General features: G+C 40.4%; 1 protein-coding gene across 1 annotated transcript; it reads right to left on the bottom strand.

Annotated features, from left to right (window-relative positions):
• Nucleotides 1-1,282: 1,282 nt before the first annotated feature.
• On the bottom strand, nt 1,283-17,262 carry LOC143805927 (uncharacterized). The gene is made up of 5 exons (XM_077285687.1): nt 17,144-17,262; nt 8,077-8,335; nt 5,871-5,904; nt 4,018-4,138; nt 1,283-2,568 (listed from the first exon to the last, which is right to left on the bottom strand). Exons 1-5 carry the CDS (start codon nt 17,184-17,186, stop codon nt 2,273-2,275), a joined length of 753 nt encoding a protein of 250 aa, XP_077141802.1. The 5' UTR covers nt 17,187-17,262; the 3' UTR covers nt 1,283-2,272.
• Between the last annotated feature and the right edge of the window lie 2,031 nt (nt 17,263-19,293).

Raw genomic sequence — 19,293 nt, forward strand, 5'->3', positions numbered from 1 at the left:
ATATATCGCAAACAACAGCAATACATCTATTAAACTGCTCTCAACATAACAGACCCATCACAAAGGTAACATCAGGAAGATGGTTACGGTATAATAGATCAATGGTGACACTGAGGTATAGATAGTCTTAATCACTGCATGCTCCTCTCAGAAGGAATGACGGGTTGTTGAAGGATTTATGGTAGATTTATATGATGATGGGCAAGAGGCTATACATCATCAGTAAACAGCAGCTAGAATGACAGGTCAATAGAGTGTTGCGTGAGTAGTGCTTCGGCAGAATTGGATACAGCAAAAAGGATAAAATAGATAAGGCTGGGGCGGATGCAGCTTGGTTTTGTTTATATATAGAAAGGGGTGCCTATCGCTCACCCTTAAATTCTCAATTCTAGTCTGTCCCCCACCTATCAGCGGAGGTTGGCACCCTAAACATCCTGCGCACGTGGTGCCTCCATTCATCAACGACTGCCCCTATAGCTTCTTTTCCTGATTTACCATTAATCTATTTTGTAAGATTTGTCCCAGTCTCTTCCTCTAGTTGGGATCATAGTACAATTGATCCCCAGAAAGCTCATAACCGCTATCTGACCTTGATGCATCTTATTTACGTGTCTTGCTAGCAGTGTATCTCTGCAGTTAGTTATGTTCCATCAGTGCTCCCCACCCTTCTCCTACATTCCTTTATGGTCTTTACAATATATTCAATCCTACTGTCACGACACAACTGTCTGGTGACCCGGGACTATGGGCTCTTTCCCTGTCCCTAACACTAGGGGGAGCCCTAGCTCACCCTATTCCCTGGGATACTTCTGAAGGTGAAGATGCGAGGGCCTCCACCCGTGCCTTATCTCCTTAGACAGCCCTCAGTCTGCTCTCTTCCCCCCCAGGAAAGAGGGGCTCTACTGTGCACCATAGCACACAAGTACCGTAGTACTGTGCACCGTAGCACAAACCCAACAACGCATACAAAATATTCACTCACATATAACAGAGGAATGCACCAGGGCGTGGATGTATGGGAATAAATCAAAATAGAAAATGATAGGGAAATACCACATATACAAACCAAGCAACAGTCACAGATAACTCCTCCAACACTCCTTCTCATATGAACACCTCTCCCTCCAGAAGCCATGCAGAAAATGCTAGCTCTGACAAGGATTTGCAACAGATTATAAAGGGGAAAGGAGAGGCTAACTGAGCTCAGCTGCGAGAATTTCCAACATGGCTGATTAACACCTGTTCTGCCAGAAGGAATAAACCCCATTAAAATGAAGGAGAAGTGCTTCTTCTCAGTGCCGGAGTAGGAGCATTCAGACGTTGCCATCTTCTGGCTCCACACTGTCGCGGTAACCCAGTAACACCTACATTGACATGACATTTCAAATTATATTACTTGAAATTGTTTGCCGGGAGATAAAGTAGAGAAATTGCAGAATAGTGTAGTTCCAGTCAGTAGTGTTAACATAGTCGCTTTACATCAGAAACTGACTTTGTAGGTGTGAAGATCTGAGGTTGTGGATTGTAATAATCACCTAGGCAAGTTAATGATGCAACTATTTTTTATTCCTTACATCCATGGTTTTACAACAACACCGTGTAGATGGCCAAAATACATTGCCCCCAGTCCACAAGATCCCCTGCCCGGGGCCAGAAGTCCTACCTCCCTGTACCAGGTGATACTCACTGCCTCCCAACTTTTGGTTGGCCCACAGATTTTGTATCACCCGCCAGTATAGTCTGTAGTCAGAGATCATGCTCCTCTAGATGACAGGTAACACAACTGAAGCCCATTTATCTAGTAGCAACAGTTCTTAAGAAAGTTCCTGAAATCCAGATGACAAATTCATCAACAGTAGCACGTGTGTAAAGCCCAGCTGGCAACCGACCTCCAAACTCCATTGGCCACCATAGACATCATTCTAGATCCTCTCCCTTTAACATCACTCTCCCCAACCCCCGACTAAACATGTGGCTTCTTCCTCCCTCCCATTTCTTATGATAAAATCACTTCACAAATTCATATTGTGACACAATGGCCAGTATGTGTCACTAAACCCTCAAACACAAGTGCAAAGTCACAAACATAAAGGACAATGTTATCTATAGGATACTCAATGGTCATCAGGTAATGACAATAAAGAATTTCCATGGACAGTGTTGTTATTACAAGCATTCCTTGGCAGTGATTGGTCATTGACTAAGGTTGTTCGAGGTAAGGGCAGGTTACAACAGTCTTACTTTGGAGCAATAGGTATACATTAAAAGATGTTTAAAAGGCAAATCCACCGAAATCGAAACCATTGAAATCCTGGTCCATGCCTTCAAAATCCACATCATACTGGCAGCCTTCTACATCCGTCGATGGGTGGTAGCCCAACTCTCGAAAATCTGGTGGAGCAGTGTCAGTAGAACGAGAACCGTGACTTGAGGTCACCATGTACCCCAGGGTTGGACCTGCAGCAGCTCCTCCCATTAGTACACATGCTGTCTTCACCCCCCTGTGGAGCTGGGAACCATGACGGAGACAGTGTGGAGAACACTTTTCTTTACGATGAGCTGGTCTACCTGTGAAGAATAAGAATAGAGAAACACCATCTAAAGTATCTAAAAACATTTTCCTATTCTGAATGTGTAGTGAAATGATGATAAATGTGATACATGCTCAATAAATGCATGAGCAGAGGGGGAACATAGCAGAAAAAAGCTGCAAAGTCTTTGATAACAGAAATTACTGGGAAACTGATGACTCTACCATCAATTTAAACCAGAGATTAGCAAATCTTAGAAACTTAGATTCACCAAATTTTCCCATATTGAAATACGCACAAATCGATTTATGGTAAATCAACAGTACTTCAACGACTCTAGTTGCCTGAAAATGTGCATAGCATTATTCTATTTTCCTCACACACTAATCTTCCTCACTGATGTGCTGTAACATAATATCTGTGCTGTTTCTTTAGTGTTTTATTGATTACACTCTGTATCTCTAGACTAAGCTGTGAGGTGTGACATCCTCTCACTATCCAGGTTCACCAATACCTGGCTGCTGCATTCCCTGCTTCAGCTTTTATACAGCATCTAATAGTTCCTCCTGATTAAACATACTATACTATATGACATTATAACTGAAAAACATTTTAAGGAAGCCCAACCTGAGGTCATATGATTGTTCTCTGGATGATACGATCTTCTGCAATTCATAAAATAGCAGCAGAAAATTGCAAATTATTTGAATTCGAAGGGTCATCAAATTCCTAAAAGTTGGCATTGAATCATCTCTATTTTACATAATTTTAAAGATGTTACCTCTCCTGAAATGTATTGTTTTAGTAACTAATTACTTGTTATTTTATGAAAAATACAAGTCTGCAGCATCTTTTCTTGTAAATTTTCATTTTACCGTGCCTCTATCATGCCTTCTCGATATATAGCAATAAATAGATAATTGGGTGTGCCTATTCTCCTTGTCAAGAGGAAGTGTCCCTGAATAACCTAACAATATCAACACTGATTGGACGTGTCAGACTGTGCATGGACACGCTCCGAAATGGTAAAACCCAGATATCAATTTATTCAAAAATATTTAGGAGGAATAACAGAGGAACAGCATAACACAGAGTAAGAAAAGATCAAGCAGCCGTAATTGTTATATTATGTGTAATGCATTTATTTACAGGTTTGTCCAGAGAGATGAAAAGTCCTGTGTTGTATTCTTCTAAAAAATGTGCCTCAAAAGACATAACGTGTGGACACTCAGTTGTGAAGCTGTTTTGGTAGATAGCACCATGTTTTTTCTAGTCCTGGACATCGCCTTTAAATATGGAATTTAGGCTTAGATGTCAGACGGTGCAAAAATAATGATTAAAGCATGAACTACTTTTGGGCTCTAAGAGGGTTAGTTTTGAAAAAAACAATTTACCATTGCCTATGTGTGACCCCTCTCTTTTTGACTTCCATAAACAGAAGAGATATTTCTCAATTTTATTAATAGATGAAATGCACATCGCATACTTTCTTTTCCTTGAACCTTGTCCTTGGGTTGGTTGGAAATCTCGCTCCAGCAGCATCTCCGGATAGGGGACAAATTGTGAAGTCTACAACTGTTTGGGGAGAGTGGAGGCTGTGACAAGCTCTAAAAAATGTGGAGAGAAATATGCGTTTTATATGGACTACTAAAGTTTTGGAAGTCAGTAGTTATAAACAAACACTCCCAGCAAAGTTTTTATCTTCTTAATATACAGAGTGGGCCATGTATATAGATACACCTGGGTTGTCCATGTATATGGATACACCTAAATAAAATGGGAATGATTATGATATCAACTTCCTGTTTGTGGCACATTAGTACATGGGAGGGGGAAAACTTTTCAAGATGGGTGGTGACCATGGCGGTCATTTTGTAGTCAGCCATTTTGGATCTAACTTTATAAATGGCCCACCCAGGTGTATCCATATAAATGGCCCACCCTATATTGCAGTCATCATAGTATATAGCAATATGTACTTACAATTGCTCATTTTGCCTTTCTACCCAGCTAATTCTTCTCTTTTCTCTGCTTTATGTAGAAACATGAAGTCTCTTTTACCAGTATGAGTCATCCCCCTGTTCAATTTCTGACCCAGCTGCTCCGCTCCTTCCCCTGTTAAAGACTTTGCAGTGATTAATAACTCATGCATGGAAAAGAGACTTCCTGTTTCAGGTACACCTTAGAAGGATTCATCTGTTCTTTTGGAAAAGAGAACAATTAGCCTGGTAGAAGGGCAAAATGAGCAATATATTAAGAGGATAAACAAGTGCTTCTTTAAGTAAAACGCTCAAATCACTGCAAAAAAGCATCTTAAATGTTCACGCTCTCTTAGAATTCAGATGACATCTACTTCCCTGTTAATGACTTCATCTGTGGCCTGATTTAAATATTCAAAAAACACCCTCCATGGAGCCATTTCCTTCAGTGAGTCAAAAAGAGACAAAAATATGAAACTTTGGACTCAATTTGACCTACCATGCTATTGTGTCAGTCTAAAGTTATGAAAGCCATTGGAAAGAGCGTCAACTAGAGTCCAAAGTTTATGTTTCTTTTTGCCTCATTGAAGTCATTGGTTCCATTGGGGGCATTTCTGAATCCCAATTTTCAGTTTTTCAGAAAGAAGCCCCAGATTGAGTCATGAATGCCAAAACAGATTTGATGAGAGACGGGCCTTAGGTTGTCATCACATCAGCGTTGTACTTCTGTTTGTAGCAGAAGCCAAAATGTTATCTCAGATTCTTTACATGAGTGAGATGTCTTTAATTTTGCTGGGAAAACACCTTGGCCTCGTGTGAGCCGAGTTCAATTTGGAACTTACTGCTAGATTTTAAAAGTGAAAATACAGTAGAAAAACATAATACCGTAAAATTTGAGAGTCCTCAGTGGTTGATACCTATTAATGGCTAACTGAAAAGATGGTAACAAATAGCAAGAGAGTGACACTAAGCATCGAGTAGATCTAACAAACCTTGACATTGAGGCTCTGAAGACTTTGAAGAGTCCAATGGAGCAGGCAGCGATCTTTTCCTTTGGACTCTAAGCAGAAGACTAATGAAGGTCAACGGAAGTCCTACTGTCTTCGCTCAAAAAATAGCTATGCGACCATGCACTCATTATGAGCCTTATTCTGAATCATGTTAGTGGTAGAAAAAAAAGGAATGGGATAATGGGAGAAGTTTTGACTTTTTAGTCCACGTTTCCTTCTTTTTGAATTCAAGAAAGTTTAGTGTGATGGGATAGTATTGAGAGTGATATCATACGTCTCACTCTGTGGAGAACAACAGGACCAAACAGATATCACTTGCATTCACAACCCTTTTCCTGTGTTTTACTCACCTCTTTCACTTTTCGTAGAATATTTATCCATTTACTGCAAAAAAAAAAAGTTCATGAGAGAAGGAAGAATTAGTCATAATCACATACTTAAAGCAATAACACAAAAATGCATCAATGATGGAGGGGGTGATACAGGAATTATTAAGACCCCCTAGTAAGGAATGGCTCCACCTCTATTATTATGTTTCATTTGAGCAGCAATGATTTATATAATAGATATTCTACCCAAAGGAGACCCCATATAGATATACCAGTGTAGAAAGCCACTATTTGGGTTTACCTATAAAAAGACCTGAGTGGTTCCTTAGTATCTAGGCCCTATAGCCTCTGTAGTTATCGTAAGTCCATGGACTCAAGGAGCTGACGGTCAAATAATCATGCCCATAATCGTGTTGGATTTTCAGATTCAATACATCATGACATTCTGTTTTAAGCGTGTACAATAAAGTAAATGGATCACAGATGGCTAAAAGTATAAATAAAATATATTTAGTAGTTTATAATTTATAAACAAACTCGATTTGGCTTTGCTTTCTGACTTTGCAGTAATAAAAATGCCTTAAAACATTCTCTCTCATTATTCTGGCATTTGGCCAACATTAATAATTATGGTAATCCTAATTGTCCTAAAGCGGGAAAGGCTTATTCTTATTTCAGGTCAGATATTGAGAAAAACATGCAGATGTGTCTCTTTATATAGTGTATGTAAACTTCTGGTTTCAACTGTAGGCATAGTACAATGCCAAAGATTACCCTTACGTCTTACATTACATGAGTGATATTGTAAATTCTACAATAGGTCAGAAACCGGCGAATCCTCGCAGCGCACAGTGCATGCCCTGGGTGGATTCAAAAGTCTGCAGTCACACAGAGGTGACTGCAGACTTTCCACTTTAGACGGGACAGTATAGTCCTCCATACAGTATTATGTGCACCACACAGGCGTCCATACAGTTTTATGGGCACCACATAGTCCTCCATACAGTAGTATGTGCACCACACAGTTGTCCATATAGTTTTATGGGCACCACATAGTCCTCCATACAGTATTGTGGACACCACATAGTGCTCCATACAGTACAATGGGCCCCATATAGTGCTCCATACAATATAATAGGTCCCATATATTTCTCCATTCAGTACAATAGGTCCCATATATTTCTCCATACAGCACAATAGGTCCCAAATAGTGATCCATACAGCATAATAGGTCCCATATAGTTCTCCATAGAGTATAAAAGGAGTATAATAGGTCTCATATTATGCTTTATAAAGCTTTATAAAGTATAATGGGTCCCATATATTATTACATACAGTGTAATGGGTTCCATATATTGTTAGATACAGTATAATGGGCCCCATTTATTGCTACATACAGTATAATGGGCCCCATGTATTGCTCCATATAGTATAATGGACTCCATATGTTGCTCCATTCATAAAAAAAATCAAATACTCACCTCTCCTCATTCCACGTTGATCTGGTCTCCGCTGCTCTAGTCTCCTCTACTTTGATCTCCTCAGCATCTTCTGACTCTCTGCATAGAGGGTGCATTGTAGTGACATAGTCACCTCTCTGCACTCAGACATTACTAAGTCAGAAGACGCTGAGTAGACTTGAGCAGCAGAGATCAGGAAGAGGTGAGTACTTGAAACAGGATGTGGTGTAGGGCTCCAACTCACAGGCACCATAACGTGCTGGTGTCCCCGATGACAAGTGGGTTCCCCCATCTGACCAGGGCTCCGGCACGTGCCTGGCTGCATCAGGTGGTGACGCCTGATGCCAGCCCTGCAGACTAGTATCCTAAGGTCAGATAACTCCTTTAAGTCCACATGTCCCCCATTGTTTGGAAGAAGGCAATAATTTGGCTTGAAAATTAAATGTTACAGTAAGATCATGTTTTACAGGTTATAATAAAGGGAAAACGAGAGTTGGAATTCTAGATAAATCCAAGATGAATAGAGGAAACTGCTACTAGGCAGGACACTCAGGACCGGCACCAGGTGTGAGAAAGCCCACGAGTGACCAACAGTGGGGTCAACTGTTCAACCCATCCTCAGAGCAATAAACATAAAGCATATTTATCCAAGTTTCAAAGCCCAGTCGTCCTTGACAAAACGTTTAACTGGTGCTTATGCTTATTCAGGTTGTAAATGTTCGATGATTGAAGAACTATGAGATGGTGAGATGTGCACATATAGATACCTGCACTCCTGGGAATCTGGAGCAAGAAGTAGAAGTATTCTCCCGTCACTCAAGGAGAGACCTAGACAGTTGTTCCTCTGTATGCCAATGGGCAGTTTGGGCAGCTCTCCAATTTCGGTGCCCTCCAGTATGGCTTGACAACGAGTAAGAAGCGGAATTTCTAGATCTGTGGAAGAGTCTGTATCTTTAGATAGAAGAAGGCTACCTTCCTGGGTGAGCTGCAAGTATCGTTCCTTCCATTGCTTGAAAAGAAACCCACCTAAAAGTGAAAAGACACTAAATATTTTGTGTAAACGTTTCCCCGCCAGAAAACTTACATAGATTTACTCATGTAAACTGAGGCCAGTTTGGAGATACCGGATTCTACATGAAAGTTTTTTGGAGTTTTTTAAATGGAATTATTTTAAGTGGATTTTGGGGCAAATTTTGCTGCAATATCCAAATAAAAAACACTTTAAATACTTTTTTGATTTTTTTTTAGCAATGTCAGTGGAGAAAAACCTGTAAACAAAGTACTTGGCACTTTTTTGCTTTGAAAAATTAGCAACATATCAATTCTTGGGGCATTTTTGCTTGACAAAATGCTCATGCTTTGACTGCTGAATCAATTGCAACACAAAAAAGTTTATTAAAGCGTTTTTTTATAGTGGATTTTTCATCCAGAAAAATCAGTGTAAGAAAACTTGTGAACATGCCCTAATGACTCAGTCACATATCAGCTTTTTTAGTAAATTTGCTACCTAAAAAAAATGGAGTCATGTCCAACTTTTATACATGCTGTATATCAAACTTGCGAATGCAAGTCAATGGCTTGGGAAACAAAAAATGACATTATCATTATCATCTGTGTGCCATCCTTATATTTATATTTAATGGGTAGGAGAAGTTAAAGGGAATCTGTAAGCAGGTATTTGCTATGTACAGTAATCTAAGGGCAGCATGAAGCAAGGGTTTGAAACATGGATTTTAGGTCACTAATTACGCTGCGTGCTGCTGTTTCAATACAATAAGTGTTTTATCAGCAGAAGATTATGACTACTGTGAGGCCATGTGCACACGTTCAGTATTTTTCGTGTTTTTTTCGCGTTTTTTCGCTATAAAAAAAACGCAAAAAAATGCTTACATATGCCTCCCATTATTTTCAGTGTTTTCCGCATTTCTTGTGCAAAGGTTGCATTTTTTTCTGCGAAAAAATCGCATCACGGAAAAAAAAGCAACATGTTCATTAAATTTGCGGAATTGCGGGGATTCCACACACCTAGGAATGCATTGATCTGCTTACTTTCCGCATGTGGCTATGCCCACCATGCAGGAAGTAAGCAGATCATTTGCGGTTGGTACCCAGGGCCAGGGTGGAGGAGAGGAGACTCTCCTCCACGGACTGGGCACCATATAATTGGTAAAAAAAAAAGAATTAAAATAAAAAATAGTCATATACTCACCTTCCATGGCCCCCGGAGTCTTCCCGCCTCTCATCGGTGCACGCTGCCGCTTCCTTTCCTATGGATGGTGTGTGTGAAGGACCTGCGATGACGTCGCGGTCACATGACCACGATGACGTCGCGGTCACGTGACCGCGACGTCATCGAAGGTCCTGCGCACACCATCTATAGGAACGGACGCCGCTGAGATCGGCTGTCTGCAGGTGAGTATAACCATTTTTTTAATTTTATTTTATTATTTTTAAACATTCTATCTTTTACTATTGATGCTGCATAGGCTGCATCTATAGTAAAAAGTTGGTCACACTTGTCAAACACTATGTGACCAACCTGTCAATCAGTTTTCCAAGCGATGCTACAGATCGCTTGGAAAACTTCAGCATTCTGCAAGCTAATTACGCTTGCAAAATGCTAAAAAAAAATGCGAAAAAAACAGGGAGGAAAAAAACGCAAAAACAAAAATGCGGATTTCTTGCAGAAAATTTCCGGTTTTCTTCAGGAAATTTCTGCAAGAAATCCTGACGTGTGTACATACCCTGACTGGTGCACACATGCATCTTAGTCCAACCCTGCCCTCAGCACTGATTAGCAGCTTATTGTCGATAGACAATGTCCCAGTCAGTTGTGGTGTGGGTGAGGGCAGCTTTCTGAGCTCTACTTCATGCTACATCTAAAAAACTGTATCTCAACTGCTGCACCCAATAAGTGACACATTACTGGAATCAGGGTCTCTTTCTCTACATTATGCTGTTTTCAGATAAGATAACAAAAGCTGCTGACAGATTCCCTTTAAGTATTTTTTTCTGTATGCAAGAAAAGCAGATGCAACAACGATTATAAAAACTGACACACGGACCAAACATTGATCCACCACAGTGAAACAAACATGGACCATTTTTCATGTATGAGGCAAAAAAAACGTAATATGTGAAATCAGCCTTGAAATTTCCATTGAATGCGTAATCCTATTGTAAATAGTAGTATTGAATCGGGGCAGTAAAGGTGGCACTGCAGCCATGGACCCGGGCTAATGGGTCCAAAAAGGACCCAACATTTGTCTGTACTCTGTAGGCAATCACCAATTGGGATCATTGAATGGGGCCTACATAGTTATACTTGAATGATTGACTTTGCCCCTCTTCTAAGAAACTCTCCAAATCTAAAGTCAATTGGCAGACATATTTTTCAAATAGTTTGAGCACTATGATTTGGTACTACAAAAGGAGTATAAAGAATAGAAGTACTTTTGAGCTAATGCACGGTTTCTGCATAGGACTTCCTAAGGGTTGTCCTGGGTGTTAATACTATATAATTTAGTCTAGTTGGCTTCTCGCTACTGCCAAGGAGGGGTCCACCTTAGAAAATCAATTTTTCAGAAACCCTTTCACTAGAACCCTCTGCCTGAAACTGTAAACATTTTCCAGTGAACAAGTGGACAATCAGTGTTATGGATGGACAATCCCTTATGGTTTATGAATTGGATCCTAAATGGGAGACAAAATTGGCTATTTGGCCATAGGACAATCGGAGCACCTTTTTGGGCTCATCACGTTTCACTAGTGATTTTGTTCAATGTTTCATTAGATATTGATCCATGTCTACCAAGTTTCATCTGAGTTTGGGCCTCAGTTCTCCTCAGATGAAAAAATGTTTCTCTACCATCTCCTATCTACCAGTCCATGAAAAATGGACAGCACTTGGATGGCATCCGAGCTTTGTCTGATTTGACATTGATCCAGAGACTTGCATTGGCGATTTTGATCTGAGCCTTGGATCACTATCAGACAGGACTCTGGGATTTTGTGCAGATCACTGGGTCCACAAAAAAACTGAAAGACCATGTAGACATTAACAGGTACGAGTGCCAACAACTCGTATATGAAAAACGGACGTCTGAATGAACCCTGAGGGTAATATCTAGAATTTTACAGTGTGTATATTATTTTCAACTGATAAATATCATAATAGTTTGAACAGATGGAAAGGCAATGAGATTAGTTAATTTTTAATCTGGTGACTCGATGATTTTGTTATCTGACACAGTCCTCTCCACGTAGATGGCTGCCTAATAATGAACAAATAATTTTTTTTAATGCATTACAAAATACATTTAAGATGAGAATACTGCATCCTTGGCCCAGTCCCTAATACAATATGCATTCAGTAATGACCCAGGAATACGACTGTAACCAGTTCCAGACAGGTTCCAAGTTGAATGGAGGTGAAGTCTTCTGAGGGTCTAACCGTACAGCCCGATGTCTGTCGTTTTCTTTGGAGTCCTAGCTAGTTTGCCAGACCGATCCCGTACTGCACCTTATATTATATAGAGTATTATAAATGTTTTCTCAATCCTTCAATAAGGCACAAGCTTCCTCCAAAGTCTGTTTGTTGCTTGTAGAGATGAGTGAATACATTTGTGGGAGCACGTTCTGCAGTTGCATCCGTATTCAGTGGCCTCTGTTTGGGAGCCTGATGAACCGCCTCCTACCTGCCTAAATTACTGGTGCCAATTCTGATTTGTTGTAATCAACTAGCCCTGAAAATTAATGGCGCTGGAGCATCGGGCCCATACTATGCCATTGTCAGCTAGGGCTAAGACAGGATAAGTAGGAAAGCCACAGAGGTGAGGGCTGAAGTCCCAGGTGAGGGCCCAGATGGAGCCACCTTGGGTTTAGATCTTGGTGGTAGAAGCAAATATTGAAAGGAGATCTTCTAATTTGCCACCTTGGTACAGCAAATTAGAATTTCAGCAGGTACAAGGCCATGGAATAAGGATGTGGCTTCTGGACCAGGTTCTTGGGAATCACTTAGTTTCATTTTAGTCACTTGTAATCAGGACTAATATAAGAATGTTGCACCAGTGTACCTGAGCAATTATCATCAACTGTTCCCTACTGTATGGAGGGTCTCAGAAAGCCATCATGTTAACTCCTTAAAGACCTATTCCGAACTTGGCATGTTATCTGACCACTTACATCCCTACTGATCCTGAGAACAATTATTTAAAATGCCCCATTAGAATTTAGCCATGAAAGCTTCTTTCACTGTCCCAAATCGGGAATAACCCTTTAGTGACCGAGACTGCTTGAGGCTTCAAGGCTTTTATTTCATGACCTTAATATTGATAACTTATCACTAGGACATGCCATCAATATAATATTGGTGTGGGTCCAATTCCCAGCAAACTCCAAATCAGCTTATTGAAGAGTAGGAGCTTTACTAACATTCAACATTCCTGATCCGTCCTTCCCCCCAATATCATGTCGGGGGACAGAGTCAGGAGAACTCTATGCAAATAAAGTAAGGTGTCCTTGGTCATAGGAAATCAGAACTTATGGCTTTTATCTAAAGCGTCTTGGTTGTGCCTTAACAGAAGCTTTATAGGGCAAACAACCCTGGGGGGTAACGGGAAAAATGGTGAGCATGACTCTATACCATTCCCCAACAGATGGAACTATGCAAGAACCTGAGTCTGCCTATAACCATGAACACGAATATACTCAAAACTTTAAACAATTTTCAATCCAGACTATTTGCAAAGCTGTTTCATTTCTTTTTATGCATCAATGAAATGTTAATTTGCTGTTTGTCTTTTCTACGTAAACCATTTTCTCACTGTCTCTTTAAATTTCTTCCCCTTCTGGCTGAACATCGGCACTCATCTACACATGAATTTGCAAACACATCTGTCCATCACTGTGGTACATCTCTTTCTCATATTAAATCTGAGCCTTCGGACGTGCCCCGCGGATTACGAAACATTCCCGGAGCTCAGAAGCAGTTCCTATGGATTAAAACACAATTATATCCGTAGCAGTGAGACTAATCTTTGGCAGAACACATAATATACCCAGGCACTGAGCAAAGGCGGGAGAAAAAAATAGATTATATGGGCATGTACCCATCCTGTGTGTGCTGAAGGTGACTTTCTGAACGGCCGTACCATATGTCTGAGCCACACTCTTTCTTATCTGTCTTCCTCAAACCTAACAGCCGTGATTTTGAAGTTATCTATAATATATAACAAAACAAAGAATTTAAAATTAAAATATCAGTAGTATCAAACGTTCTAAGCAATCCATATAGCTATGCAGGTCATAAGAAGCTGAATAAAATGATACCTTGATATCTGTGATACGATGTTTTATTCCAGAGAAATCTACGTTGTTCTTAATATGCAAATTAGCTATTAGGATCTATGGGCCAGACATAGATCTCCCCAAGAATCTGCCTCCAGAGCTTATTGTAAATTAGAGGAGGTGCTACCAGTGTGAGACATGTACTGATTGACAATCTGCTCTCCTGATCTACATGTCTCACACTAGTAACGTCCCCTTTAATCTAAAATAATCTCTGGATCAGATTTTCAGGGAGATCTATGTCCGACCCATAGATCTTAACAGCTCATTTACATATTAAGAAAACATGGATTTCTCTGGAATAAGACATCAGATCACAGATGTGAAGGTATCATTTTATCCTACTGACAGATTCCCTTTAAAGAGGTAGTCCTCATTAGATAACACCTTTTTGTTAAAAGGTTTTTCCTTGAATAAGCTTATCTTTGATTGTTGGGACCCAAAAGCAATCAGATGGGAACCTGATAGCAGGTGTTCAATTTCCCTACAGCACTATTAGAGGGGAAATGAGGAATTACATGTTGACCATATAATATACAAACATGCTGAGTCCTCCAGAGTTAGTGACTCTCTTGTGTCCTTCCCTCTATCATCTCATAATGTCCCAATTGAGGGTTGGAAACCAGACAAACCCTATAACATAATGATATTACAAAGGAGACCAGTTAAAGGATTCTCTCTATGCTTCAAGGGAGTTTGTTAGCACAGAATGACTGTTCAAGCCAAGCACAAGAGTGTTCAGAGTTCTATTAAAACTTCATTGGTCCACAGGACTGGTTTCCAAAATGCACCAGGTATGTTTAGATGCTCTTTTGCATGCTGAATTTTATGGTGACGACACAGGAGAGGTTTTCTTCTGATGACTCTTCTAAGAAGGCAATATTTGTGCAGGTGTCCCTGAACAGTAGAACAATGTACCACAACTTTGGAGTCTGGTAAATCTTTCAGAAGGTCTTTTGGGGTCAAGAAGGGGTTCTGATTTTCTCTCTAGCAATCCTACGAGCAGCTCCCACTGAAATTTTGCTTGGTGTTCCAGACCTTATCTTGACCTCCATTGTTCCTGTTAACTGCTATTTCCCAATTACATATCGAACTGAGGAAAGGGCAACTTAAAAACACTTTGTAATCTTCTTATAGCCTTCTTCTACTTTGTGGGCCTCTATCATTTTTATTTTCAAAGTGCTAGGAAGCTGCTTAGAAGAACCCATTGCTGCTGTTTTAGGCATAAGGTTAGAGGAGGCTTGTTTTTTATAAAGCTGGGAAATTTGCATCATCTGGCCTTTCCTAAAGATGATAGTGAACAAGTCATAATCCTAACAGGCTAATTAAGGTCGGAAACCTTAGTCAAACTTATCTGAGCACACAGATCTTTAAGGATACTCTCACTTTTGCATCGGCCCATTTCTGTTTTTGTCTATCTATCGATCAATCTATCTATCTATTATCTATCTGTAATCTATCTATTATCTATCTGTGATCTATCTATGTATCTGAGTACAATGGTGGATTGTGAAAAAAAGTACATTTTTGCATGCATTCTGGTGAAATGCATTTTTAATTTTTCACACATGGTTTTTGGACATGATGTATATCTACAGGTACCGTGTAAAGTTTTTCTAACTTTATATATATTAAAAAAATATCCGTCAGTAAGGCACAATCTGGGTATCACGGGGGATCTTTACTGTGGTGTGGCAACAGGCTGTCATCTCGTAATAACATCAATGAAGATCATTGGGCGGATTTTAAAGGTCCAGGGGGCAGACACATAGGTGTGGCGAAGGTATACATAAGAGTAGCTCTCCGGTAGGGCCTCAACCCTGATGAAGAAGGGCGTTTACCCTTCGAAACGCGTCGGTTAGCTTTTTGGCCCCAGTTAGGCTCCGTAGGCCTGTGACGTCACACGCTGCTTGTCAGCGGCGGCCATCTTTCCCAAGTGTAACCAGGGACGCCTCCGGCCGGGACATTCCCTGGCTCTACACTTAGTAGCGACACCCCACACTGGTCACGTCCGATCAGTGCATGTGCGCCTACCTGTCCGCTACCATCTGCAGGCCAATTTTGCCCCTACACCTGCCACTGTCACTTGCGTGACACTGCACACCACCTTGATACTCACCAGGAGCAGCTGGGCGGTCATTCAATACAGCACATGGTAAGAGTTTACACAGCAATTGTTTCTATAGGCATTGATTGCGGTTACCATACTTGTTCATATTTATTCTGCCGGGGGATATATCATATTGTCTTGTTTTGTATGTACAGAATACACCGCTAGCAGTTGGACAGCCTGCACAATAGCCTACAATTGGGCATACCACTACTCATAGTGGGATTTTTTCACAATCCACCATTGTACTCAGGTTTATTGCACCCTTGTAACCAGGGACAGGTTATTCCAATTTACCCAAGCGCGGTACCAGTTACTAGCATATCTATTGATCTTTTCAGAAGTTGCACATTTTCTGAGGATACCAGCAGCTGGGTTACTTTATTAGTCTCTCCCGCTCACCTAGTGGGCATCAGTGCTGAGCGCCAGTGGTATTGTTATATCTATGTATCTATCTATCTATAATCTTTCTGTGATCTATCTTTGATCTATATATTATCTATCTATCTATTATCTATCTAATATCTATCTATCTGTGATTTATCAATGATCTATCTATCTATTTATTATCTGTTATCTATCTATTATCTATCTTTCTATTATCTATCTATCTATCTATCTATTATCCATCCATCTATTCTCTATCTATCTATCTATCTATCTATCTATCTATCTATCTATCTATCTATCTATCTATCTATCTATCTATCTATCTATCTATCTTTCTGTGATTTATCTATGATCTATCTATGTATCTATCTATTATCTATCTATCTATCTGTGATCTATCTATGTATCTATCTATTATCTATCTATTATGTATCTATCTAACATTACATCTACCTGCTATTTATCTATCTATCCATCCATCTATCTCTTCTTATGTACATATGTTGTAATATGTGATGTGATCAATTAAAGTTGTCATTTGAGAAGAGACCAATAGAGCTGCTTCCTTTCAGAAACAGCGTCACCATGTATCTGTAAGTTGTTTCTAGAATTGCAATTAAACCTTATTTAAAATCGCAACAATACTTGCAGACCCCATAATCCATATACCCGACAGCACAAGATATAACAGTTGTGATGAGCATGTCTCTGTACACGTACACTCTTACACAGATGTAGGATGTAAGTGCAGAACTACAACCCCCAGCAGGTCCTGACGGCCGTCGGCGGATTTCTCACATACTGACATATATGACACACTAACCTTCTATATGGTATAGACTATAGGGACACAACTATTCAATCCCAAGTCCTGTGACATCCAGAGGTTCGGTTATGTAACATCTGCATCAGAAATCCCCTCATCCCCGCGTGTTATGACCCCTGATCCGATGCGGCCCCCCAACGTGCACTCACTACACACTCACCATATTTCTTGAGGTAGCCTTGGTGTATGAGGGACGAATCCATCTCCGATCAGATCTTCCATGAGAGACAGAGAGAGACAGATGTGAGAGGGGGGACGCAGCACGGGGACGCAGCAATGTGACTGATCTCTTAATCCCACTTGTGTCCTATCAGAAAATAAACATCCCCCCTCCCGAGATTCCGTAATTCACAGGAGTTCTGAAGACATTAAATGTATTCACCCCACAAAATGCTACAGTCACCCCGCCATATCGCCCCACATATACACCACCGCCACAGAGGACTGACCTAATTCACGGACTGACATTAATACTTTGCTGCCTGTTTTGTAATCCTTTTACATCTTCATGTTGTTCTATTGTGAGCAAAGAAAGACTGATACAAACAGAGGCGTCGTAAAGAATTTTGTTTTAATTTTGCTTACTTTATTTTATTTTACAATATTTAATTAAATTTATATATATATGTATTTCTTATTTATATACAGTATTTAGCATATTTTATTGATTATATTTTTAACACATTGCATCCATTTGCATCTGTTAAGAAAAAAAAAAACAGATTTTTTTTTTTTAATGGCATGGGGGAAGATCAGGACATCATTGTTTTCTGGAAATAAAAACGAAAAAAACATGAAAAATCTGATGCCAACTATGCCAATATATTCTATCAGAGACTGCAATGTTATAAAAGAAAATATAAAAAAAGCAGGTTGTTTTTCAACGATTTCTTAAAGGATGAACAAACACTGCATCCTGCAAAAAAATAAAAAATAGAACAAAACAAAATGAATATATTGTGGTAGATCGGCTCACTCGGTTGTACACGGAGGTAGACACAGGAACGCTATTTCTTTAAATCTCTCACTGGTTAAAGATGCTACATAATCCACTGCAGAGTTAGAAAAAATAAACATGGCCTTTCTGGCCGAAGGGAAAACAAAACAGCACAGTGTGTGTTGTGGCGGCGATCTCAGCACAGGAGAACAACCACACACTTGTTCACCTTTTCCTTATCAAGACACAAAATGCGGGAGATCCTCTTTCCAGCCCTACTGAACACTGAATGGCTCAGAAGATTGATTATTAAAACCCCAGACCACACCTTGGGGTGGACATAAGGTGGACAACCTCCTACCCGTTCTATGGTTGTCCACAAAAACGCAGCCCTTAAAATGGCCGATTAACCCTTCTCAACACATGCTGGAGCAAACTTCTGGGTTTCAAATCACTAAAGCTAATAGCCTCAGGGAAACATATCTCCACACCAGCTCTTTGGCATTGTGTAATGCAGGTGATTGGATGTAAGGTACAGAGATCACAAGGCGGACATAACCAGAGGTTGATTTATTGGTATTTTTATACAACAATAGCTTCTAAACAATTAGGGTTAGTAAATATGCAATTTAACAATGTAGAGGATTATGACATGTTATGATCAAGCTTGAAAGTCTCTCAGTACTTAACGTTAGTGGTGCGCCTGTCTTGGGAGACACCACGTGAGTTCTCACTTGAAGCTCTGGCTCCAACAGGGGTCACCGGGTTTTCCTGCTAGGCCACAAGTCTCTTCCTGATGTAGTCTATTAAAGCCTGTTGAGCCTCCCACACACTAACTGGCCACCTTCCAACCTGTGATCCTAGTCCCAGCCAGCCCTGGTACCATAGGTGATAGATGGAAGTGACAGCCCTGCTCACTTGCACTGCTTCTCCTCTCCCTCTTCATGAGCATCGGCAAAGGTCTCTCAGGTTCGGGGCAGAGAGGACCAGTGTTATGACCCGGTGACCCTGGAGCCGCATGTGACTATCTCTGGAGTAGGTGGTACCTGTACTGACCGCAATCCTAATACTGACACGACACCACAACTAGAAGTAGCCGTGGGATGTACCTAACATGGCCTAGACACCTCGACACAGCCGGAGGACTAAATACCCCTAAAGATGGAAACGGGAAATACTATCTTGCCTCAGAGCAGAGCCCCAAAGGATAGGCAGACCCCCACAAATATTGACTGTGAGTTTAAGAGGAAATACGTACACAGGCAGAAAAGACAGAGTTTAGCAAAAGAGGCACTTCTAGCTAAAATAGAAAAGGATAGGACAGAGTTCTAAGCGGTCAGTATTAAAACTCTAGAAAAATCCACAGCAGAATA

This window comes from Ranitomeya variabilis, chromosome 2 (assembly GCF_051348905.1).
Source record: "Ranitomeya variabilis isolate aRanVar5 chromosome 2, aRanVar5.hap1, whole genome shotgun sequence".
Classification (NCBI taxonomy): Eukaryota; Metazoa; Chordata; class Amphibia; order Anura; family Dendrobatidae; genus Ranitomeya; species Ranitomeya variabilis.

What these genes read in the sequence shown, in the direction of transcription:
- LOC143805927 (XM_077285687.1), bottom strand. Translation starts at nt 17,186, where the DNA reads ATGGATTCGTCCCTCATACACCAAGGCTACCTCAAGAAATATG. An exon ending in AGGCTACCTCAAGAAATATG is followed by an intron (nt 8,336 to 17,143) that starts GTGAGTGTGTAG and finishes TTTCACTTTTAG; the next exon opens with GTGGGTTTCTTTTCAAGCAA. An exon ending in CAAGGTTCAAGGAAAAGAAA is followed by an intron (nt 2,569 to 4,017) that starts GTATGCGATGTG and finishes TATTCTTCACAG; the next exon opens with GTAGACCAGCTCATCGTAAA.